At 40.7% G+C, this 27,760-nt stretch overlaps 1 protein-coding gene across 1 annotated transcript in view; it reads right to left on the bottom strand.

Annotated features, from left to right (window-relative positions):
• The window catches only part of LOC106088471 (inhibitor of nuclear factor kappa-B kinase subunit beta), a 54,412-nt gene that overhangs the window by 7,253 nt on the left and 19,399 nt on the right, over positions 1 to 27,760 (bottom strand). The window contains exons 2-3 of the mRNA XM_059363153.1: positions 13,165 to 13,568; positions 5,067 to 6,092 (exon numbers count right to left, since the gene is read on the bottom strand). Of these exons, the coding sequence (XP_059219136.1) occupies positions 5,067 to 6,092; positions 13,165 to 13,568 (1,430 nt within the window). The remainder of the gene's footprint in view (positions 1 to 5,066; positions 6,093 to 13,164; positions 13,569 to 27,760) is intronic.

The raw sequence follows: 27,760 nt of genomic DNA, 5'->3' as shown, positions 1-27,760 counted from the left end.
TAAGACCCTAAATTAGAAAATCGGTCTATATGACAGCTATATCTAAAAACATTCCGATATTAACTATATTTGGGTCATATGGCGGGAGGCTTAAAACAACTCACTGTTTCAAATTTCAGCAAAATAGTATAAAAAGTAAAGCTTTTATGGGCTTCGGTCTATATGGCAGCTATATCTACATATAGTCCGATCTGAAACATATTTGGGGCGGATGTCGGAAGGCTTAAAACAACTCACTGTTTCAAATTTCAGCGAAATCGGATAAAAAGTAAAGCTTTTATGGGCTTCAGACCCTTTATCGGCAGATCGGTCTATATGGCAGCTATATCTAAATATAGTCGGATCTAAGCCATATTTGAGTAGGGTGTCGGGAGACTTAAGACAACTCACTGCTTCAAATTTCAGCAAAATCGGGTAAAAAAAATAAAGCCTTTATGGGCTTTAGACCCTTTATCGGCAGATCGGTCTATATGACAGCTATATCTATTGGGTTGCCCAAAAAGTAATTGCGGATTTTTTAAAAGAAAATAAATGCATTTATAATAAAACTTAGAATGAACTTTAATCAAATATACTTTTTTTACACTTTTTTTCTAAAGCAAGCTAAAAGTAACAGCTGATTACTGACAGAAAAAAGAATGCAATTACAGAGTCACAAGCTGTGAAAAAATTTGTCAACGCCGACTATATGAAAAATCCGCAATTACTTTTTGGGCAACCCAATATGTAACATTGTGATCAGCATTAAAGCACGTGTCGCAGTTGAAAATATTAGTGTATGTTTGAAATAATCTAAGTTTAGTTCTAAACACTTTTTTTTTTTTAAAAAAAATTCTTCAGTTTTATTGAATTTTGGACAATCCTCAACGAATTGGGCAATCCTATAGAACAAATTTGAACTCATAAAATTTAATTTATTGAAACTAAACAAGTTATAGTCCGATTCGGACCATAAATGAATGGTGAACATTGTTGAAGTCATTGGGTAATATATCAGTTCATGCGGATAAGAATTGCGCCGTGTAGGGGTTCAAGAAGCAAAATCGGGAGATAGGTTTATATGGGAGCTGTATCTAGCTATTGATCGATTCAGACATTATTAGACACGTATGTTGAAGGTCATGAGAGAAGCCGCTGTACAAAATTTCTTGTGTACGGGACATAGTATGCTGAGGTTCCAATCATCGGGTATGCGTTATTCTAGCCAGATTGCGCAGATAATATGCATACGCCTAATCAGCGTGTCTTAAATAGTTCATCGGGTAACCCGTCGGCTCCTGCTGCCTTGTTGTTCTTCAGTCGGTCGGTAGGAGGTAAACATACATCCTTTTCGCCGTCAACGTCGGACACTAGCAGTTGGGTAAAATGTTCTTTCAATATCCTCAGCTTGTTGTCTGTGTCAGTTACCAGATTTCCTTCTTTGTCTCTGCAGGAGGATGTGCCTGCACCAAAGCCATCGGTTTGATGTTTAATTCTTTGTTAAAATTTTCGGACTCCATTCTGACTCCTGTACATCTCAATTCGCTCACACTCACGCCTTTCCATTTCCTTTTCCTTTCTGCGGAATAGACGTTTCTCCTCTCTCCTTTTCTCCGAGACCTCTCCTTCATCTGGCGCGTTGCTACTAATTGCAGAGTTGCTGTATATGCCGCATTCTTGGCTTCAGTAGCATCTCGACACTCTTGGTCGTACCATGGGTTTCTTGGAGGAGGCTTCCGGTACCCAAGTACGGATTTCGCGGCATTTTCCATGGAGTGGGCAATAGTTTGTCACTGCGCCATTATATCATCGGAACAAGGAGTGCTTTCATCAAGCAGTTGGGTCAGTCGAGTGGAGTATGCCGTTGTCATCACTTGTGTTTGTAGCTTTTCAATGTCCAGCTTCCGTGCAGTGGCAGATCGTACTTTCCTCGCCATGTTCAAACGGGTGCGAACCTTTGCTGCAACAAGGTAATGTTCCGAATCTTTATTCGCTCCACGGATCGATCGTACATCTAACACGGTGGATGAATGCCTTCCATCTATCACAACGTGATCAATTTGATTGCTCGTTTTTTGATCGGGTGAAAGCCATGTGGCTTTGTGAATATTTTTATGTTGAAATCTAATGCTACTAACTACCATGTTTTTTGCCGCGGCGAAATCTATAAGCCTCAACTCATTACTAGACGGAGGCTAAACTTTCCGACTGTTGGACCACAAATGTCTTCCTTCCTTTGCATTAAAATCTCCCAGAACGAGTTTAGTATCATGGGCGGGGCAGCGCTCATATTCTCTCTCTAGGCGCTCGTAGAAAATATCCTTAGTCTGCACGTCTTTGTCTTCCGTCGGGACATGGGCACAAATAAGGCTGATGTTGAAGAATTTGGCTTTTATGCGGATTGTGGCTAGCCTCTCACCCACCGGAGTAAAGCTGGAGACAAGGTGTTTCAGTCTCCGACTTACCACAAATCCACAGCCGAATTCATGCCTCGTGTTATGGCAGGTATAGTATAGCTTGTCACCGTTTGGTATTGTAATGACGCCATTCCCAGTCCATCGCATTTCCTCTAAGGCCGTAATATCTGTCTCGTACTTCTCTAATACATCCGCCATCGCGTTTACTGCAACTTCTCCATAAAGGGGACGGAACCTCCACTTACCCTAATTTTCAGAAACGCCATATCTCAGAGATACGCCATGCGATTTAGGTCACTCTTATAGTAAACTAAAAACAAAAATTTGGTATCCAAATTTCGAATGGGGTACCTAAGGGGGCCGGCCGCCTCACCCCCAAAACCTACCAAATATATACATAGACCAAGCACGACAATATGGGGCTCAAATGAAAGGTAGTTAAGATTATAAAACGTATCTGATATCTAATTGTTGGACCAAGTGTTAGGGGGACCACCCCAACCCCCCCCAAAACACCCCTAAATCGGACATATTTACCGACCATGGCAATATGGAACTCAAATGAAGGGTATTTGTGAGTAGAGTACGAATCTGATATCCAAATGTGGGACCAAGTTTTTAGGGGTCCACCCCTTCCCCAAAACACACCCCAAACAGGACTTATTTACTGACCATGGCAATATAGGGATTAAATAAAAGACATTCGAATGTAGAATACGAATCTAATATCCAAATGTGGGACCAAGTGTTTGGGGGCCGCCCCTCGCCAAAAAGATCCCCCAAAGAGGACAAACTTACTACCATAGGAAGGTCCTTGGGAGTAAAGCAAGAATCTGATATCAATATTAGGGAAAAGTGTCTATGGGGCCACCCCACCCATACTACCACCCATATAGGACGTTTTTCCGACCATTGCAATATGGGGCTCAAATAAGGGGTATTTTAGAGTAATCTGATATATATTTTCAAGACCAAGTCACTGAGTGGCCGCCCCATCCCCCAAACCGGACATGTTTGCCGATTATAGAAATATGGGGCTCGAATGAAAGGTATTTGGGAGTAGACCACGTATCTGATACCAACATTCGGGACCAAATGTCTAGGTGACGTCCCACTACCTTAACAACCCCCAAATAGGACGCATTTGATAACCAAGACAATTTGGGTCTTCAAGACAGTGGAGCTCGATATTGGTTGTTTTTAGGGTCCATATCCCAAACCGGACATATTTGCTGATTTTTGCAATAAGGGGTTTAAATGAAAGGTATTGGGTTGCCCAAAAAGTAATTGCGGATTTTTCATATAATCGGCGTTGACAAATTTTTTCACAGCTTGTGACTCTACAATTGCATTCTTTCTTCTGTCAGTTATCAGCTGTTACTTTTAGCTTGCTTTAGAAAAAAGTGTAAAAAAGTATATTTGATTAAAGTTCATTCTAAGTTTTATTAAAAATGCATTTACTTACTTTTAAAAAATCCGCAATTACTTTTTGGGCAACCCAATATTTAAGATTAGAAAACGAATTTGATATCCAATTTCAAGGTCAGTGGCAGGTCTAAGTGTTTGGGGTACCGCCCACTCCCCAAAACACCTCATGTCAATGTGGGGCTCAAATGAAAGTTATTTGGGAATAAAGCACGAAATTGATACCCACTTTCAGGATCAATTTTCTGAGGGTCTACCATTTTCCCAAAATACCCCACAAACAGCAATTACTTACCGACCATCGCAATATGGGGCTCAAATAAAGGTATTTGGGAATAGAATACGAATTTGATATCCAAATGTGGGACCATGTATTTGGGACAGCGCCAAAGCGAAAGAATTTACGGACCATGCTAATATGTGGCTCAAATCAAAAGTAAATGAGATTAGAAAACGAATTTGATAACCAATATTTGGGAGACGTCTCATCCTTAAAACAATGGCAATATGGGGTTTAAATTAATGGCAGTTGGGAGAAGAGCACGATGCTGATATTTTTTTAGGGCCAAGCGTCTGACGGACCAGCTCACCCGCGAAAACACCCCTAAGTCGGACATCATGAGAATATCGGGCTGAAATAGAGTCCTTTAAGAATGGAGTACATCTAACATCCAAACTTACAATACATTTAACACTCCGAGCGAATTCGTAGTCCAATAAGGATCATATGGGATTCAGATAATGGCTCTTATATTGTTATACTCTTAGTTAAGCGATATGCATATACTACAATATTCTCGTAGCATGGTATTTCAATAAAAGCTCTTAATTTGTCGAAAATTAATATTCAAAGGATAATTTTGTTCCATATGAAGTACAACAAGGCACAGCGGAGCGGGCGCAGTCCAGCTATTAGTCAGGTATACAAATGCAAACTCTATGGTGAAAATGTCACAAAGTTTGAAGTGTCCACCTAAGTTTAAAACCAATGATTTTATTGTTGTGAAGAAAACGGGATTTTAACTCAAAACAGTTAATTTATACCGTTTGTTGCTTCCCCTGTACAATTATGATACTGAGCGTTACATCTTTGTGCACTTTAGATGACGATATACTCCCTGAAACGTTTCATTTGGGCCGAATATTAACCAAATCAATTTCTATGTCAATAATCGACTCTTCGAGGCTCAAGTCATATTACCATTGCCATTTCAATTGTTTTTGTTGTTGTTGTAACTTACTTACCTGCGATTGAGGAGACATCTGTACTGTACGCTGAAATTGTTTTATTCTACCACATAATATTAGCACGTCACTATGGATTTTTTCTATCGTTGGTTCATAAAGAAACACGTCCTGCTCCATAGACATTACACTTTCATAAAGTCCTTTAACGTAACAATCCAGATGATGCTTATATTTGCTTAGTATATGACCGACATGCCTTTCAAACTGTTCCAAAAACCATATTGGAACTTCATGGTACATCTGCTGGTCGATGTTGATACACTTCATTATGGTATCTGTCTCATTGCCCTTGTTCACATTGTAGTCGCATTTGTGCTTCTTTACATCAGCTATATACAGCATAACCGGAGGATTCGATAGATTACTGGTGTCGGACCATTCGGGGACATAGAAATCAGCGGGGTGTTTTGCATATTCCAATCTTTGAAGGGGGTGTAATGTGGGCAATGTGATGTACATGCTCTTTTGGGGCACATTAGAATCCAATGCCAGCTTTTCAAAGAACTGGACTATAGTCTCAAAAGCATTGACGTCATAGTAGAAAAACTCATATGATGACAGAGAAAAAACGCTTAGAATTTTGCTCTCTAATATTTTGTCCAAGTCCGTATAGAATTTTAGGTTGCCATTCTGATCCGATCCCCTAGTTTTGTAGTTCGTGTCCAAAGCCAATTTTAACCATTTTTCGATTTTCTCAATAAAGATTGGACTGCATTGGTTTTGAGGAAACAAATTATTCTCAAAATTGAACGCTCCAGTTGGATCGATGGCTTCAGTAATGGCTATGCAGTCTACTGGTTTCTCTAGCACATTTGTCAATATATCCTTAAATTCCCGATGCGGTATAAAGGGACGTATGCCACAGATGATTTCAAATATCACAACACCCACAGACCAGTAGTCCACGGTATTCTTATAAGACCCCGGGTGAATGACTTCAGGGGCCACATAATGGCGTGTTCCCACCACGCTCTGTTCTAGGGTCGCCTCGGGAATTTCACGGGCATAGCCAAAATCGGTAAGCTGCAAAATAAAAAAAATTAATAAAATTATTTATAATGTTATCAAGCATATTTTTGCAAATATTTTGAGATTAAACTTGAATCGCGCAGAACTCAAAAATATTGGGTTGCCCAAAAAGTAATTGCGGATTTTTCATATAGTCGGCGTTGAAAAATTTTTTCACAGCTTGTGACTCTGTAATTGCATTCTTTCTTCTGTCAGTTATCAGCTGTTACTTTTAGCTTGCTTTAGAAAAAAAGTGTAATAAAAGTATATTTGATTAAAGTTCATTCTAAGTTTTATTAAAAATGCATTTACTTTCTTTTAAAAAATCCGCAATTACTTTTTGGGCAACCATATGTGAGAAGTTTGCCCCTGTTCCTGAACGGAATGTTCATAGGTAAGTTTGAAATTTTGCGTTTTTTAAGAAAACTTGAAACAGCGAGACTGCCTGGAGACTGTTCTGCACGAGGTTGTGCATAAAATAGAAGAATCCTTCGATGCCAAAACGTATCCCTTGGCGGAATGCATTGACATCGAGGGGGCTTTTAACAATGTGCGGACCTACACACTGATCCAATCCTTAGACCAGTACCGGATGGATCCGGTCCTTAGAGACTGGATAAACCATATGCTAAGGAACAGATGGATAAATTGTGTGTTCCATGGCATAAATATAACGAAAAAAATGGGGCACAAGGCAGGCCACAGGGGGCATTTTATCGCCACTGCTATGGGTGACCACCATAAAAGACCAATTACGGATGCCGACTGAGGATGGATTTGAGCCTCTCTGCTACGCAGACGATATTATAATACTTTTAAGAAGTAAAGACGCGAAAGAACTATGCAGAAAGACCGCATATAGCATATGACTGCGCTAGACCCAGAGGTCACAAAGATAACCAATAGAATACTAAAATATGCCTGTTCACGAGGAAGACGAAGGTGGACCAATTTAACTCAATTGGAATGTGACAATTGGAAGTGTCACATTCAGGAGCGTACTGAGAAGGCTCACAGATGTTTGGCACCATGTAGACGGGCCATAGGCTCGAAATGGGGACTGAATCCGAGGATAGTCCACTGGCTTTACAGGAGCGTGATTAGACCTAGACTTTCTTACGCCTCAGTAGTTTGGTGGACTGCTATGGAGAAAAAGTGGAACATAAGTGCCATACAACAGGTTCAGAGAACATGTTGTCTTGGCATGGGCGGAGCGATGAGGGCGACGCTCGCTAGGGCACTGAAGGCTATTCTAGATATCCGACCCATTGACATATGAGGAGCGATGAGGACCACGACCACTAGGGCACTGGAGACTATTCTAGATATCCGACCCATTGACATACAGAGGGAGGCCACCGTAGCGCAGAGGTTAGCATGTCCGCCTATGACGCTGAACGCCTGGGTTCGAATCCTGGCGAGATCATCTAAAAATTTTTCAGCGGTGGTTTTCCCCAACTAATGCTGGCAACATTTGTGAGGTACTATGCCATGTAAAACTTCTCTCGGACTCGGCTATAAAAGGAGGCCCCTTATCATTGAGCTTAAAAAATATGTGAGAAGTTTGCCCCTGTTCCTTAGTGGAATGTTCATGGGCAAAATTTGCAATTTGCATAGCCTCTGCGGCTATAAGACTTAAGGCGATGGGAGAATAGTTTTAGGATGGGAGCAGCTCATACCATCGCGATATAATCGAGACGGCGATAGGAAACTTGGAAGGAAGGGATGAGGTTTCTGATCGGATACCTGAGACGACACTTGAGGTCGAGTGCGAGGCACTGCTGCCAGCTACACAGTCTTGGATTGCTGGAACCCTAGTATTGTCATCTGGAAGACCATGTTACACGGATGTATCAAAGCTAGAGGACACAGTGTGCCTGGGGTCTACATTGAGAAACCAGGGACTGAGATCTGTTTTAGACTGCCTGACCATAATACGGCCCTGCAGGCGGAGATCCGGGCTATCACGGAAGTGGTGTGGTGCTAACGCAAGGACGTCGAGTGTGAACCTTTTTACGGACAATAAAATGGCCATAATGCCAATAACAACCAGGACGGTAAGGTCACAAACAGACTTGCAGTGTAAGGAGATATCACGGATATCACAAAATTAAGTACCTTTTGTTCACCGAAGATGGTCCAGATCGGACAATAGCTTGATATAGCCATCTTCGATTTCCCAATTCAAGGTCTAAGACCCATAGAAGCCACATTTATTACGCAATTTTGCAGGAATTTGACACAGTGAGTTGACCATCAATATCCATATAAAAATATGGTCCAGATCGGAAAATATCTCCCTTCCTGATATACCGATCTACCGATTTGAGACCTAAGGTCCTTAGAAGCCATATTTATAAACTGATATTGGCACAGTGATTTATCTTGGAACCTTCGACATCCGTATAGAATATGATCGAACAATATCTTGATATAGACCCCAGATAGACAGATCTCCCGATTTAAGGTCTAAGGCTGAAATTTGGAAGTGATTTATCGTTGAACCCTCGATATCGAATATGGTTCATATCGGACAATGTCTTGATTACCTCTCCTACGAACCAATCTCTCGATTTAAAATCTGAAGACTATAGAGACTGAATAATAAATTCAGTCTCTATAGTCTTCAGATTTTAAATCGATTTCGGTGAAAATTGGCACACTCATTTGCTTTGCTCCAATCTCTTGATATAGCCCGCATATACACCGATTTAAGGTCCAAGCCCTATAGAAGCCGCATTTATTACCCGATTTTGATAAAATTTGGCCCTGTGGGCTGTGGAAGACCCTTCGTCTTCCATGCGGAGTATGGTTCAGATCGGACCATATTTGGTTATAGCTGCCGATTTATGGTCTTTCACCCATAACTTGCGTTTTTATTACGCGATATTGCTGGCAAATTTATTGAAATTAAATTTTCATAGAAAGTTTAATGGAGACTTGATTTTCAAATATAGAAATGTTCGTCCAAGTTTGATTTTAATACCAAATTTTTGTCAAAATTTAGGGGTGGGGAGGGGAGTAATCACAAGATGATTTATTGGATGTATACGACTATCGTGAGACCAGTACTGTTCCAGTACTGAGTACTGGTATGGTGGAAGGCCGTAGGGAAGAGGACGCGTGCGAGGGAATTCGAGAAGGTTCAGAGACTGGCCTGCGTCGGGGTCAAGGGGACACTGAGATCAGCACCGCAGGCAGGCCTGAAAACGATGCTGGATATGCAGCCCATTAAGGCCTATATTCGGAACTGCGCCGGACGCTCGGCATGTTGAAGGAGGATGGTTGTGGCCACAGTTCGATTGTGAATGTCATGAGTGCCGAGGTTAGACTGATAAGGAGGTGAGGTCATTCGCGATTCGTTCTCCTGGAAGGGATGAATGGAAAGCGAATGCTGTACTTGAGGAGGATTAGACCTCGTCGATCTACACCGATGGCTCCAAGATGGAGTCAGGGACTGGATTAGGAGCCTAACCTGACGCACTCAATATCAGTATGTCTCTGAGACTGGCGGACGGACAAGTGTAAGGTCATTCAGGCAGAGGTCTGTGCCATTACAGTAGCCGCAAGAGAAATTCTGGTAAGGGATTTACCGCCCTTAAAACTCAGGAATTATGTGGGTAGTATGGCGGTGGCGGGGGCTATCGTAGCGCAGAGGTTAGCATGTTCGCCTATGACGCTGAACGCCTGGGTTCGAATCGTGCCGAGACCATCATCGGTGGTTATACCCTCCTAATGCTGGCGACATTTGTGAGCTACCATGCCATTTATAAACTTATTTTCGTAAGAGGTGTCGCACTATGGCACGCCGTTCGGACGCGGCTATAAAAAAGAGGCCTCTTAGGCCCTCGTCGTCGGACTATGTGACCCCTCGACCTCTCCCGTACGGCAATTTCTGCAAAGACAGCACCCTAGCCCTACTATTGCCAGGCCAGTGTCGGGAAATGTATCGTTCCTGCAGTTAAACTGCAATGGACTGCGAGCCAAGATTGATGAGATTGTAGATTTTATGAGTCGGAAGAGCATATCGGTCGCAGCGATCCAGGAGACAAAGCTGACTAACACCTGCAGCTTGCACAGTTGTCACGGCTACAATGTGCTACGTAAGGATCGCTCAAGGAATGGAGGTGGGGGATTGGCCTTCGTTATACACCATTCCGTGCAGTATAGACCTATCTCGACTTCATCAACGCAGCAGCCGCTCGCTTTATACCAGCCGGTCGAATACCGCAAGTGCGACCCAATTTCCCGGCGCAAGCAGTGGTACTCGCAGACGAGCGTGATGGGATTCGTGCTATGGACCCCGCTAACCCCAGAATCAGCGAGCTGAATCTGGAAATAAACAGGGTAGTCAACGAACATAAGCGGAATTTGTGGCTGGAACACTTGGAGCAATGTAACTTAGGCACCGGTGCAGGCAAATTGTGGGCCACTGTTAAGTCTCTCTCGAACCCCGGTAGACGGGACGACAGGACCTCAGTCACTTTTGGCGAGTTAACCGTGACTGATCCGAAGAGATGCGCCAGGTTGTTCAACCGTCAATTTATCGTGCATCCCGAGAGAGACAGGGCAAGGAGGAGAGCCATTCGCCGTATTCGTGGTCTCCGAGCCGATGAACAGCCATCACAATTTACCGTGGGCGAAGTTACGAATGTCATCCGTGGCGCCAAATCTTCCAAGGCGTTGGGCCCCGACGGAATCTCTACATTGATGCTGAAGAATCTGGATTTACCTGGAGTTGAGTACCTTACCACTGTCCTTAACCTGTCATTGAACACTCTTATAGTTCCCGATGTCTGGAAAATGGGCAGAGTGATCCCGCTACTGAAGCCTGGTAAAGACCCGAGTTTGGGGGAGTCGTACAGACCGATCTCCCTTCTCTCACCAGTGGCTAAGACGCTTGAGGCATTACTCCTCCCGAGCCTCGTAGGAGAATTTCCATCCGCCGAGCATCAACACGGATTTCGGAGACTGCACAGCACAACAACAGCTTTGCATGCCATCACCACACACATTTGCCGTGGCTTCAATCAACCCAGGCCATGTGATAGGACGGTCCTCGTGGCATTGGACCTATCGAAGGCATTCGACACGGTCACCCATGCCAAATTATTTGAGGACATCGCCAACACGTCCCTCCAGCCAGACCTTAAACGTTGGGTCGCGAATTATCTGTGTGGCCGCCAGTCATTTGTGGAATTTAGGGATAAGAAGTCAAAACACCGTAGAGTGAAACAGGGAGTTCCCCAAGGCGGGGTGATATCTCCGGCTCTGTTTAACCTCTACCTATCCTCCATCCCACCTCCTCCAGACGGCATAGAGATCGTATCATATGCCCACGACTGTACGATCTTGGCATCAGGCCCCCCACCCATTGATGCCATCTGCGATAGGTTGAATGTATACCTCAACGAGCTTGCCTCATATTTCGCTGCAAGAAATCTGAAGATATCCGCCACCAAATCTTCAGCCACACTGTTCACTACAAATACGCGTGAGGTGAATTCTGAGCTGACTGTGATGGTCGATGGAGAATTGATTCCGACCATCAAGTGTCCCAAAATACTTGGCGTCACATTTGACAGCTCCTACACTTTCTCCCCACATGCCACAGCAATCTGCAATAAAGTCAAAAGTAGAAACAAGGTCCTCAAGTCACTCGCTGGCAGCACTTGGGGTGCAGACAAAGAAACCTTGTTGACCACGTACAAAGCAATTGGCCGGTCTGTGGTAAGTTATGCAGCGCCAGTGTGGTCACGTCAGCTTTGTGACACGCAGTGGAATAATATTCAGATCTGTCAGAATGCCGCCCTCCGAACTGCGACGGGCTGCCTTCTCAGTTCTCATGTGGACCACCTCCACCAGGAGACAAAGATCCTACCAGTGCGAAGACATAACTACATGCTGTCTAAGCAATACCTTTTGGGCTGTTATCGCAGAAATCATCCAAATCATCATCTTGTGGATAGATACCCACCGCCCAGAAGCCTTAAGGTAGATCTACATGATCTAGAGCGTGACGTCCAGCGCTACAAGAGAGAACCTCTAGATCAAGCGGCATATCAAGCGGGTCTGAACAACATTCATGCAGACACGGTAGCAGACGCGTTAACTGGCTACCGGGTGAATGTAGTCCTTGGAGAACGACCGCCACCCATTGCACCCGAAGAAATCGACCTCCCCCGGCAAACCAGAGTGATTCTGGCTCAATTACGTTCCGGCAGATGCAGCCGCCTCAATTCCCACAGAGCTAGGATTGATGCCGACGTGCAAGATGTATGTCCCGACTGTAACCAGGGACCGCACGATACACGTCACCTGTTTAACTGCCCGGCCAGACCCACTCGACTCAGACCCAGATCCCTGTGGACGCACCCCATCTTAGTCGCGGAGTTCCTGGGTCTTGACACTCAACAGAATCAAGCAGACGAAAGATAGTACACAATAAACTGCTACAACAACAACAACAACAACTTTCAACAACTGTGCCAACTACGGTCCAAATCGGTCTAAACCGATCTCCCGATTTGACTTCTTGAGCACCTCGAAGCCGCAATTTTTGTCCGATTTGGCAGAAATTTTGCATGCAATTTTTTGTTATGACTTTCACTTAATTTGTGGAGCACGGTCCGAATCGATCTATAACCTGATATAGCTCCCATATAAACCGATCTCCCGATTTGTGTTCTTGCAGGCCGCAATTTTTGTCCCATTTGGCTGAAATTTTGCATGCGGTGTTCTGTTACGAATTCGAACAACTGCACCAATTATCAGTCTATAACCTGATATAGCTCCCATGTAGACCGGACTCTCGATCATCCTTGTTCGGTTCCTAGAACCTTTAATTTTTGCTTGTTTTATTTTTTTAATTTTATAATTATGAAAATTTTGTGAAATTTTATTGAATATTTGGTGAAATTCAATTTTTATACCAAAGTTTGCAAAATTTTAATTTTAATAAAAAATTTTATGTAAACTTTAGTTTTTTTTTTAATATTTGATTTTCCGTGACTTCGTCTTTAAAATTTGGCTTTTTATAAAATTTCATTTTAATAGAAATTAAAAAAAATATATTTTTCTATTTTACCTTATAATGTTTGACATCCCCATTAAGATTTAAGACGATATTTTCGGGCTTTATATCCCTATGCTCTATTTTACAATGCACGTGTAGATATTCCACAGCATGCCGTAGTGTTTTTAGAACAGCTCGAATATCGTGTTCGTGTAATCCATTAAAATGTTCTTTCCGTTCCATTATGCTTCGCAAATCTCCACCATTGCAATACTCCATAACTATGACGGGCAAATTTTTATAGAAATGTTGGCCATTCAGATACGCTAGAAATGTGCTGTCTGATAAAGTTACAGCACCAACAATATAAGGAATTTCAAGCTCCTGAATCCAATTATACTCCTGAATCCATCTGTTTTTGAATCTCACAAGTTCGTCAGGCCTGAATTTGGCTTTGGGTTTAAGCGATTTTGTAGCTATAAAATATGAAAAAAAACAATACGAGAACGTGAATAAGTAAACAATGAATGCTGCATAGAATGCAAAAAATAATGGCTAAATTATATAAGAAATATGAGTAAACAAATATGAGCCAATGATTACAAAAGTGAGCTAAGTCACATTTGTATTAAAACCTATATGTTTTAAGTTTGACCTCTAGACATAGATTTTTAGCATTTTTATATCCACCCGATCCAATCCAAATATGGTTCAGATCGGACTTTATTTAAATATAACTGCCATATAGAACGATCTGCCGATTAAGGGTCCAAAGTTGTTGTAAGCCTCCCGACAACCGACTCAAATACGGTTTAGATAGCTGTCATATAGACCGATCTGCCGATAAAGGGTCTGAAGCTTAAATAAGCTTTATTTATTACCCGATTTCGCTGAAATTTGAAACAGTGAGTTGTTTTGAGCCTCCTGATATCCAACTTAAATGCGGTTCAGATCGGACTATATTTAGATAAAGCTGTCATATAGACCGATAAAACGATAAAGGGTCTGAAGCCCATAAAAGATTTACTTTTTATCCGATTTCGCTGAAATTTGAAACAGTGAGTTGTTTTAAGCCTCCCGACATCTGCCCCAAATATGTTTCAGATCGAACTATATTTAGATATAGCTGCCATATAGACCGATCTGCCGATAAAGGGTCTGAAGCCCATAAAAGATTTACTTTTTATCCGATTTCGCTGAAATTTGAAACAGTGAGTTGTTTTAAGCCTCCCGACATCTGCCCCAAATATGTTTCAGATCGAACTATATTTAGATATAGCTGCCATATAGACCGATCTGCCGATAAAGGGTCTGAAGCCCATAAAAACTTTATTTATTATCCGATTTCGCTGAAATTTGAAACAGTGAGTTGTTTTAAGCCTCCCGACATCTGCCCCAAATATGTTTCAGATCGAACTATATTTAGATATAGCTGCCATATAGACCGATCTGCCGATAAAGGGTCTAAAGTCCATAAATGCTTTATTTATTACCCGATTTTGCTGAAATTTGAAACAGTGAGTTGTTTTAAGCCTCCCGACATCCGCCCCAAATATGTTTCAGATTGAACTATATTTAGATATAGCTGCCATATAGACCGATCTGCCTATAAAGGGTCTAAAGCCCATAAATGCTTTATTTATTACCCGATTTTGCTGAAATTTGAAACAGTGAGTTGTTTTGAGCCTCCTGATATCCGACTTAAATGCGGTTCAGATCGGATAAAGCTGCCATATAGACCGATCTGCCGATAAAGGGTCTGAAGCCCATAAAAGCTTTACTTTTTATCCGATTTCGCTGAAATTTGAAACAGTGAGTTGTTTTAAGCCTCCCACCTTATGACCCAAATATAGTTAATATCGGAATGTTTTTAGATATAGCTGTCATATAGACCGATTTTCTAATTTAGGGTCTTAATTCCATAAAAAGTATATTTATTGTCTGAAAATGTTACTTGTAAATGAGTTCTCGGGACTTGAATAAAAAATGATCGAGACCAGCCCCTATTAAAATATAATTACGGATATAGTAGCGGAGTTATAATAAAATAGGATGTTTTTATTATATCCTTGTTTAATTTGGTCCACATCGATCCAGATTTGGTTATAGGTGCCATATAAAACGATCTCTCGATTTAAAGTCTTGGCCCTATAAAAAGCGCAATTATTATCCGATTTCATTGAAATTTAACGTAGTGACTTAGGTTAGGCTTTTCGACATCCGTATCCTATATGGTCAGATCGGTTTATATTTGGATATAGATACCAAAAAGTCCAATATTTTGTTCTACAAAATTGAACAGTGACTAATATCACTCAATGTCTGTGCCAAAATCGGGAGCTTAAGTTATCCTATTTTCGCCAGATTGTGACGAAAGGGGGTTTACATATATACCCGAGGTGGTGGGTATCCAAAGTTCGGACCGGCCGAACTTAATGACTTTTTACTTGTTATACCCTCCACCATAAGATGGGGGGTATACTAATTTCGTCATTCTGTTTGTAACTACTCGAAATATTCGTCTGAGACCCCATAAAGTATATATATTCTTGATCGTCGTGACATTTTATGTCGATCTAGCCATGTCCGTCCGTCCGTCCGTCTGTCTGTCGAAAGCACGCTAACTTCCGAAGGAGTAAAGCTAGCCGCTTGAAATTTTGCACAAATACTTCTTATTAGTGTAGGTCGGTTGGTATTGTAAATGGGCCATATCGGTCCATGTTTTGATATAGCTGCCATATAAACCGATCTTGGGTCTTGACTTCTTGAGCCTCTAGAGTGCGCAATTCTTATCCGATTGGAATGAAATTTTGCACGACGTGTTTTGTTATGATATCCAACAACTGCGCCAAGTATGGTTCAAATCGGTTCATAACCTGATATAGCTGCCATATAAACCGATCTTGGGTCTTGACTTCTTGAGCCTCTAGAGTGCGCAATTCTTATCCGATTGAAATGAAATTTTGCACGACGTGTTTTGTTATTATATTCAACAACTGTGCTAAGTATGGTTCAAATCGGTTCATAACCTGATATAGCTGCCATATAAACCGATCTTGGGTCTTGACTTCTTGAGCCTCTAGAGGGCGCAATTCTTATCCGAATGGAATGGAATTTTGCTCGACGTGTTTTGTTATGATACCCAACAACTGTGCCAAGTATGGGTTAGATCGGTTTATAACCTGATATAGCTGCCATATAAACCGATCTTGGGTCTTGACTTCTTGAGCCTCTAGAGGGCGCAATTCTTATCCGAATGGAATGGAATTTCGAACGACGTGTTTTGTTATGATATCCAACAACTGTGCCAAGTATGGTTGAAATCGGTCCATAACCTGATATAGCTCTCATATAAACAGATCTGGGGATTTGATTTCTTGAGCTTTTAGAGGGCGCAATTCCTATCCGATTTGGCTGAAATGTTGCATGACGTATTTTATTTTTACTTTCAACAACTGTGTCAAATAAGGTTGAAATCGGTTCATAACCTGATATAGCTGCCATATAAACCGATCTGGGATCTTGACTTCTTGACCCCTAGAGGTCGCAATTATTATCCGATTTGCCTGAAATTTTGTACGACGGATCCTCTCATGACCATCAACAAACGTGTTTATTATGGTCTGAATCGGTCTATAGCCCGATACAGATCCCATATAAATCGTTCTCTCTATTTTACTTCGTGAGCCCCAATGGGCGCAATTCTTATACGAATTGGCTGAAATTTTACACAGGTCTCCAACATATAATTTAATTGTGGTCCGAACCAGACCATATCTTGATATCGTTTTAATAGCAGAGCAACTCTTTTCTTATATCCTTTTTTGCCTAAGAAGAGATGCCGGGAAAAGAACTCGACAAATGCGATCCATGGTGGAGGGTATATAAGATTCGGCCCGGCCGAACTTAGCACGCTTTTACTTGTTTTATTTTAGTTTTTTTCTGATTAAAGCAAGTTAATGTTCAAAAGAATTGACCAAGTGTCTGTTCAACAAGAAATCCGAAATCTCTATACATATGGTAGTCGATATAAAAATTCTATAGATATCAAATTAAATCATTGTTTTATGATTGCATTGTTTTATGAGTATGCGTCATATCTCAAATTTTCAAAGCGTAGCTAAAAAAATAAGCTCTCATTTAAATGAGCATTGTTATCCAATCGGTTGAGTATTAAAACTATATGAGCGTTAAGTAAAACACAAACACTTATGGACCACAATGGTTATGTGTGTGTTTTCTCATTATGCCGATATTCGAAACCGTAATTAAAAAAGTTAAACAAACCGCATAAAACTTTTTATTACTTCTAAAGAAAATAACTCTCAATGTAAATAATAAAGAGTGCTACAGGGACAGCAAGATCGAAATTTGAAATATTGAGTTGCTTTTAAGCCTCGCGACATCCGACCAGAATATGATCCAGATCAGACTATATAGACAAAGCTCCCACCATAGGATGGGGGTATACTAATTTAGTCATTCTGTTTGTAACACCTCGAAATTTGAGTATAAGACCTCATAAAGTATATATATTCTTGATCAGCTTGGCATCTAGCCCTGTCCGTCCGTCCTGCTGTCGAAATCGGGATAGCGGTCGAACGAGTAAAGCTGGCCATTTAAAATTTTGCGCAGATACTTACGATTGATGTAGGTCGTTGGGCATTGCAAATGTGGCATATCGGTTCAGATTTAGATATAGCTCCCATAAAAACCGAAAAACATAAAAAAAGCTGTCCGATTTGGCTAAAATTTTGCACATAGTGTTCTGTTATGATTTCCAACAACTCTTCCAAGTATGGCTCAAATCGTTCTATAATCTGATATAGCTCCCATTTAAACCGATCTCCCGATTTGACTTCATGAGCCCCTGGAAGCCGCAACTTTTGTCCAATATGGCTAAAATTTTACATCTGGTGTTCTGTTATGACTTCCAGCAAATGCGCCAAATCGGTCTATAACCTGATATAGCTCCCATACAAACCGATCTCCTGATTTGACTTCTTAAGCCCCTGGAAGCTGTCCGATTTGGCTAAAATTTTGAACATAGTGTACTGTTATGACTTCCAACAACTTTGCCAAGTATGGTCCAAATTGGTCTATAACCTGATATAGCTCCCACATAAACCGATCTCCCGATTTGACTTCTTGAGCCCCTGAAAGCCGCAACTTTTGTCCGATTTGACTTCATGAGCCCCTGGAAGCCGCAACTTTTGTCCAATATGGTTAAAATTTTGTATCTGGTGTTCTGTTATGACTTCCAGCAAATGCGCCAAGTACGGTCCAAATCGGTCTATAACCTGATATAGCTCCCACATAAACCGATCTCCCGATTTGACTTCTTGAGCCCCTGGAAGCTGTCAGATTTGGTTAAAATTTTGCACATAGTGTACTGTTATGACTTTCAACAACTGTGCCAAGTATGGTCCAAATCGGTCTATAACCTGATATAGCTCTCACATAATCTCCCGATTTGACTTCTTGAGCCCCTTAAAGCCGCAACTTTTGTCCGATTTGGCTCCAATACAAACCGATCTCCCGATTTGACTTTGTCCGATTTGGCTAAAATTTTGCATGTGGTGTTCTGTTATAACTTCCAACAACTGTGCCAACTATGGTCCAAATCGGTCTATAACCTGATATAACTCCCATATAAAGGGTGATTTTTTTGAGGTTAGGATTTTCATGCATTAGTATTTGACAGATCACGTGGGATTTCAGACATGGTGTCAAAGAGAAAGATGCTCAGTATGCTTTGACATTTCATCATGAATAGACTTACTAACGAGCAACGCTTGCAAATCATTTTCAGTGAATGGGCTTAGGCGTCCCTGAAACATTCGACCATATAAACAAATATCAGATTTGAGCCCCGTTTTGCCATAGCTTACAAATATATTCAGTTTGAGGGGTATATAGGGAATATAGCGGCCACACACACACACTTAACCCTGAAAGAATATCAGCATCGTGCTCTACTCCCAAATGCCTTTTTATTTGTGCGCCAATTGCCATTGGCTTAAGAGGGGGAGTTTATGGGATAAGGCGTCCTCCAAACACTTGGTCCCAAAATTGGATATCAAATTCGTTTTCTACTCTCAAATACCTTTCATTTGAGCCCCCATCGACGGCAAATATATCCTGTTCGTTCTCCACTTTCTTTAAGCCCAAATTGTTAGGGTCAGAAAAAAGTCCTATTTGGGAGTTGTTATGGGGGTGGGACGTCCCCCAGACACTTGGTCCCAAATGTTTATATCAGATTCGTGCTCGGCTTCAAAATATTTTTCATTTGAGCCCCATACTTCATTGTCGGCAAATATGTCCGGTTTGGGGGATGTTTTGGGGAATGGGCGGCCATTGCGTGACTTGCCCTGAAAATATATATCAGATTCGTGCTCTACTCTAAAATACCTTTTATTTGAGCCCCATTTTTCAATGGTCCGCAAACACGTCCTAGTAGGGAGGTGTGGTGAACACCCAGAAACTTGGTCCCAAAAGTGGGTTTCAATTTCGAAATGGGGCGATCATTCTGTGACTTGCCCCTGAAAATATATATTCGATTCGTGCTCTACTCTAAAATACCTTTTATATGAGCCCTATTTTTCAATGGTCCGCAAACACGTCCTAGTGGGAGGGGGGTGTGGTGAACCAACAGAAACTTGGTCCCAAAAGTGAGTTTCAATTTCGTGCTCTACCCCCCAAATACCAGTTGAGCCCCAAATTGCCAAGGTCGCTAAATATGTCCCGATTGGGCGGTTTTTGGGAGTGGAACTGCTACCCAAATACTTGACCACTAATTTGGATACCAAATTCGTTTTCTACTCTCAAATACCTTTTATTTTAGTCCCGTATTGTTATGATAGGTCGATACATCCCTTTTAAGGGTTTTGGAGGCGGGGAGGTCCCCTCAGGTTCCCCACCCAAAATTTAGATGCAAAATTTTTGGTTTTAGATTACTATAAGATCGCAAACAAAATTTTACTTGAAACGCATCACTCATCTCCGAGATCTGGCGTTTTCGGAAATTAGGGTAAGGGGAGGGGTCCTCCCCCCTTCAGATATCGAAAAATTAAGTACCATATTTTCACCAGTTCAGCCGTCTTTTAGTCTATACGGAACATACATACAATACAAACAAACAAACGAACACAAATTGATACAAGAAGATATGTGAGCAATATCTAAATCTGAATCTATGAGATTTGAATCTGTCAAGAGAAAAACCCTTCCTGCCAAATTTCGATAGAATCGGTTAACAAATGACCACATTATTGCAATATTAGTCCAAATAGGACATATATACATATGGAAGCTATATCCAAATTTGAACAGATTTTTTCCAGTTTCAATACGCTTCGTCTCTAGGCCGAAAAACATGCCTGTACCAAATTATAAGACGATCAGACGAAAATTGCGACCTACAGTTTGCACACAAATTAACAAGGACAGACAGACGGACTGAGTCGAGCGGTATACTTATCTGTCTCCTTTCCTTCTGGGTGTTACAAACAATTGCTACCGGGCGTCACGGTAGCCAAGTTGTTAGCGTGCTTGGATTACCAGTGCAGGGGTCGTGGGTTCGATTCCCGCCAGAAGCCTTGCTCTGTCGCTGCTGTGGTATCACAATGGACCTAAAATAGTCTAAGTGAGTCTATAAAAGACGGCCACTCTTACCTAACCTAACCCCAATATCCGGTACCACAGTGGTGGTGTAGGGTAAACGAGTAAATGTCTGTGCCAAGTTTCGTCCACCTACTTTAACCATATATACATACTTGTACATTAGGGCATACATGTACATTAGGGTAGATCAACATTTTGGGGAAAAGTTTTTGCATGGCAGGTATACCCTGTAAACATGGCAAGAAGAGACAGCCACCGCTGATGTTGTTATCAGCATTCCAACCGTTCAAGGCGTACAGCGTCCTAGGCGGACATGCTAACCTCTGCTCCACGGTGGCTCCGAAAGTATTAAAAGTCCAAAATACCGTCGCATAAGTAATAAATGATGAAGCTAGGATTCTGGAAACATGTTTGTGGTTTATATTTAAAACATTTAAATTTTATACAAACTAGTAAAAAAAAGGCAAATATAAATGGTGTATCTAATTCTGCATAGATTTTGTTCGACTTCAATTTTATACAAACTAGTAAAAAAAGGCAAATATAAATGGTGTATCTAATTCTGCATAGATTTTGTTCGACTTCAGAGTAGGTATTAAGATGGGTAATAAAACAATCCGTATAATTTCGGCTCTATAAATGCAAATCGAGCGATGCGTTTGTATCTTAATCTGAACTGAACTTCAAAAAAAAAATCACTGGAAATATAAACCTTCATAAGAGTGTGATATGAGCTAAATTTCGTGAGGATCTGTTAAGAAATTACCCCATTATTGCAATAATCTCAAAATCGGACGATCGTATATTTGGAAGTTACATGTAGATCTGAATCGATTACGATCAAATTCCATATACATACATAGAAGAAATCATAGAAAAAGACGTGCAAAGTTTTGAGAAGATCAAAAGATAAATGCGCTTAAAAAGGCGCAAAAGGTGAAAATCGGTCGAAAAATTTGCACGGGAGCTATATGTAAATGTTAACTGATTTCTATGGAATCCATCAATAATCTCAAGAGTCATTGGACAATCATTCGTGCTAGAGATGTACATGCGTGAGTGATTTTCTGCTCACTCGAAAAAAATTTTACTCACGCACGACTTTTTTATGTCAACTCACGTTCACACACTCTCACAGGACGAAAATTTTACCCACGCACGACTCAGGAGACAATCACGACTCAGGAGACAATCACGACTCACGAGCCACTCACGACTCACGAGAAAATCACAATTCATGAGACATGAGACTCATGAGACATTCACGAGTCATGATTATATTTTCCATGAAGCGAATAATAATTATTTTCATGCCTCAAAAATCATACAGCATTTGAAAGTACGAAAATTAATGTAAACAAGTAAAAGAGTGCTAAGTGCGGCCGGGCCGAATCTTGGGAACCCACCACCATGGATTCTGCTAAAATATGGAAGCTATATTAAGTTATAGACCGATTTTGACCGTACTTGGCACAATTGTTGAGCGTCATAACGGACAAAAATTGCGGCTTGCAAAGGCTCATGAAGTCAAATCAGGTGATCGGCTTATATGGGAACTAAATCATTTTATGGACCGATGTAGACCGTACTTGGCACAGTTGTTGGAAGTCATAATAGAACACTATGTGTAAAAATGGCTGAGACGTCAGTTCTAGCCAATGACAGCAAATCGGTAGACCTCTTCAAGTTTAAATTGTTCCACATTATTTTAGAGCTCTCACAACCGGCACTTTGTGACTATCATTTCGCTAAAATTGCTGATCCTAAACAATTAGCTAACATGGCGCTAGAGGCATACCCACAGATTCGAGTTCTCCTGGAATGAGTAACATTTTTCCTAGTCTCGCAATCTCGTCCGCTCTACAATTCCCTGGGATATCTTTGCGGGCTAGCACCCAGAACAGGTGAATTTTGAACTGTTCAAGCTATCTTGTTGGGAGATCTACGACATTCGAGGTGGGGGTTTGAATTCAGAAATATTTTCGACAGAAATTTAACGGAGGCCCGAAAAAAACTTACGGTTTTCGGGACACCTTCTCAATATGATCAGTCCTAGTTGTATAGAGTACACCCTAAAGACCACCTGGTCGTCTAGTTTGGAACAATCCGCATAAGAGTCTATGTAACTTCTATTACCAGTGATATTGCAGTTAAAATCGGTTCTATGAGGAATCTTATATATAACAATCAATTTGTGTTTGTTTGTGTGTTCCTTATAGACTCAGAAACGGCAGAAACGGAACCGATTTTCTTAAAATTTTCACTGATGGTGCATAATGATCCCATGGTGAAAATAGGGTACTACATTTTTTGATATCTGAATTGGGGGCGGACCCTCCCCCTTACCCTGTGATTTAAGCGAAATTTTGTGTGCTCTCTTATAGTAACCTACAAACAAAAATTTGGTATCCAAATTTCGGATGGGACACCTAGGGTGGGTGCCCCAACCCAAAACCTACCAAATATATATATATATACCAATCACGACAATATGGAACTCAAATAAAAGGTATTTAAGATTAGAAAACGTATTTGATATCCATTTGTCGGACCAAGGGTTTGGGGGACCACCCCAACCCCAGAACAGCCCCTAAATCTGACATATATACCGACCATGGCAATATGGGAATCAAATGAAAGGTATATGCGAATAAAATACGAATTTGATATCCAAATTTGGGACAAAGTTTATGGGGGTCCACGCCTTCCCCAAAACACTCCCAAAGTAGGACTTATTTACTGACCCTGGCAATAAAGGGCTTAAATAAAAGGTATTTGAGTGTAGAACACGAATCTGCTATCCAGATGTGGGACCAAGTGTTTGAGGGCCCGCCCTGAGAACATCCCCCAAAGAAGACAAATTTACGACCAAAGCAATATGGAGCTCAAATGAAAAGTATTTGAAGGTAGACCACGAATCTGATATCAACATTCGTGAGCAACTATCTAGGGGTCGTCCCACCCCCATAAAAACGCCCAAATAGGACGTATTTGCTCACCCCCACAATTTTGGGTCTTCAAGACTGTGGAGCTCGATATTCATAGTTTTTAGGGCCCATACCCCAAATCGGACATATTCGCTGGCTTTTTCAATAAGGGGTTTAAGTGAATGGTATTTGAGATTAGAAAACGAATTTGATCTACAATTTTGAGGCCAATGACAATATGGGGTCCAAATAAATGAAATATAGATATATGAGAATAGAGCACGTTGCTGATATATTATTCGGGCTTAGTGTTTGGAGACCACCCCAATCCCCTAAACACCCATAAATCGGGTATATTTACCGACCATGTCAATGTGGAGCTTAAATGAAAGGTATTGAGGGGTAGAGAAACAATTGATACCCACTTTCGGGACCAATTTTCTGGGGATCTACCCCCTTTCCCAAAATCCCCACAAACAGCAATTTTTTACTGACCATCGCAATATGGGGCTCAAATAAAGGTATTTGGGAGTAGAATACGAATTTGATATCCAAATGTAGGACCATGTATTTAGGGCATCATCCCTTCCCCAAAACACCCTCAAAGTATAAATAGTTTCCGACCATGCCAATATGTGGCTCAAATGAAAGGTATTTAAGATTAGAAAACGAATTTGATAACCTATTTTGAGGTCATGTATTTGGGGACGCCTCATCGTGTAAACTCCCCTGAACCAATGGCAATATGGGGTTAAAATAAATGGTATTTGAAAGAAGAGCACGATGCTGATATTTTTTCAGGGCCAAGTGTCTGGTGGACCACCTCACCCCCGAAAACACCCCTTAATCAGATATCATGAGAATATCGGGCTGAAATAAAGTATTTTAAGAATGGAGTACACATCCAAACTCAAATACGTAGACCAATAAAGATCATATGGGATCCAGATAAAGGCATTTATATTGTTAAACTGTTAGTCAAGCGATATACTATTTTCGTAGCATGGTATTTCACAAAAAGCTCTTTAATTGTCGAAAATAAATATTCCAAGGAAAATTTTGTTCCATATAAAGTAAAAGAAGGCGCAGCGGAGCGGGCCCGGGTCAGCAAGTAGTGAATAAAACTGTTGTATGTTTTACTATAGGGGTTCTGTACCATACTTGAGGCTCGAAAGACAACGTTTTTAAAATACATGCCTTATACTTATAAATAAATTTTTTTTAAATTTTAGTGAAATTTGACAATTAATGAGGCTGTTATGGGCTTAAGGTCCATTAAACACACTGTTATAAATTTTAACGAAATCGGATAATGAATTAGCCTTTTATGCGCTTAAGACCCCAAAACGTCAGATCGGTCTATATGGCTATATGGCTATTATGGGCTTAAGGCCCATCCAACTCACTATTATAAATGTCAGCGAATTCGGACAGTAAATGGGCCTTTTATGGGCTTAAGACCCAAAATCGGCAAATCGGTCTATATGGCAGCTATATTTATATATGGTCTGAGTTGGCACATTCAAAAACTTAACCTGTTTATGGAAAAAAATGGTTCTGTGCCTAATTTCAATTCAATATCGCATTTTTGAAGACTGTAGCGTTATTACAACAGACGAACAGATACAAGGACATAGTTAAACCATCTTAAATTTCTACGATGATCAAGATCAATATATTTTAGCGATGCCCAAAATGAAAATGTTACTGTATGTGTTAAAAATTTTGCATGTGTCGTTTTGGTATGACTGCCAACAACTGTTTCAAATATGGTCTAAATAGGTGTATAACCTGATATAGCTTCTATATACGAGGGTTGCCTTTTATATTTCGGGATTGGACAACCCTTATGCTGCAATCTGCTAACTGGCAACTCTATTGTAAAGCTTAACATTTTTAAGGTTATACGTAATCAGAACGTTTTGAAAAACGAGCGCTATTTGTGTGGTTTACAGTAACTTAAAAGATCCATTTCATCCCAAAAATTAAAATAAATCGTGAACATTTTAGTGCGATTATTGTTTACAACTTTCGACGTGGATTAACTCAGCAACAGTGCATCGATGAACTTAATTCAATTTTTGATGATGAAGCTCCATCAAGGAGCACTCCAAGACAAATTTCGTGAAGGTCGTCCAAAATCAGTTGTTGTGCGCCAACTGATATTGTAATAACCTTAGGCATTAGTGGAACCAGCACACTTTCAATTCAAATTTTGACCGTCAAAAAAATTTATTCGCATTGGATCCCACACAATTTGTCGATTGCTGGAAAGAAATGCTTCAAAAAATACGATCGCGGTGCTTCTATACACGTCTATGACACCGTGACAGATGATGAATTGTGAATTTACGCGTATGATCCAACAAAAATTGCTCGCGCACGAGGCACAGCAAAATGATCACCAGTTTTTTTTTGGAACTAGACATGCTGCAATCGTACCACTAGAACAACGCAAAACAGTCAATTCTGAGTTGTACACAACCATGTGTTTGCCAGCTGTCTTCCAAGAAATCAATGAAACCAACCGCCGAAGACGGATCACTCTTCACCACGACAATGCGAGCTCTAACACATCGGCTCAAACAACTGCATTTTTGAGCACTCAAAACATCGATTTGATGAGTCATCCGCCGCATACTCCTGACTTGGCAACGAATGACTTTTTTTATTCACGTACGTAAAAAATAAAATGAGAGGTCAACGTTTTTCGGCACCTGAAGAAGCGGTTGATGCGTTCAGAATGCATTTTTGGAGATACCTCAAGCAGAGTGGCAAAAGTGCTTCGGCACTTGGTTCAAACGCATGAAAAAGTGTATAGATCTGAATGGGAGAATATTTTGAAAAACAATAAAGCGATTTTCGATGATTAATACTAGTTTTTTATACCAACCACCGCAGGAAAGGGGTTATATTCATTTAGTCATTCCTTTTGCAACACATCGAAATATTAATTTCCGACCCTACAAACTATATATTGGGTTGCCCAAAAAGTAATTGCGGATTTTTTAAAAGAAAGAAAATGCATCTTTAATAAAACTTAGAATGAACTTGAATCAAATATACTTTTTTACACTTTTTTTCTAAAGCAAGCTAAAAGTAACAGCTGATAACTGACAGAAGAAAGAATGCAATTACAGAGTCACAAGCTGTGAAAAAATTTGTCAACGCCGACTATATGACAAATCCGCAATTACTTTTTGGGCAACCCAATATATTTCGGATTGTCGTAAAATTCTAAGACGATTTAACGATGTCCATGTGTCCGTCCGCCTCTCCGTCGTCTGTCCGTCCGTCTTCAAAAATTGAGATATTGAGCTGAAATTTGGCATAGATGCGTCTTTTTTATGCACGCTGATTAAGTTCTTGAACGGGCCAAATCGGACCATATTTAGATATTGCTGCTAGATAGACCCATCTGACGATAAAGGATCTAATGCCCATAAATACTTTAATTTTTATCCGTTTTCGACATCTGATCCAAATATGGTCCAGTTTTAGGTCTTCCAACATCCGTCCCAAATATGGTTCAGATAGGACTATACCTTGATATAGCTGTCATACAGACCGATCTCCTGATAAAGAGCCCATTAAAGTTTTATTTTTTATCCGTTTTCGCTGAAATTTGAAACAGTAAGTAGTTTTAGGCCAACCGCCATCTGACCCAAATATAGTAAAGATCGGACTGCATTTAGATATAGCTGTCATATAGACCGATATGCCGATTAAGGGTCTGATGATCATAGAAGCTTTATTTACTATGCGATTTTGTTGAAATTTGAAATACAAAATTCAACAGTGACTGATATTTATTAACCACTCAAGGTACATGCCTAATTTGGGTGCATAAGTTATCCAATTTTCTCCGGATTGTGATTAAAGGGGGTTTACATATATACCCGAAGTGGTGGGTATCCAATGCCTTTTTACTTGTTTTCTCTAATCCCGAAATATAAAAGGCAACCCTCGTAAACCGATCTCCCAGTTTGACTTTTTAAGCCTCTGGAGGGCTCCATTATTACTCGATTTGCCTGAAATTTCGGAGGTGGTGATTTTCTATGACTTGACAAGTGCGATCCATGGGGGAGAGTATATAAGATTCGGCTAGGCCGAACTTA

Source organism: Stomoxys calcitrans, chromosome 2 (assembly GCF_963082655.1).
Source record: "Stomoxys calcitrans chromosome 2, idStoCalc2.1, whole genome shotgun sequence".
Taxonomy (NCBI): Eukaryota; Metazoa; Arthropoda; class Insecta; order Diptera; family Muscidae; genus Stomoxys; species Stomoxys calcitrans.
The sequence above is the reverse complement of the archived record's forward strand: the minus strand, read 5'-3'. Positions and strand labels throughout refer to the sequence as shown.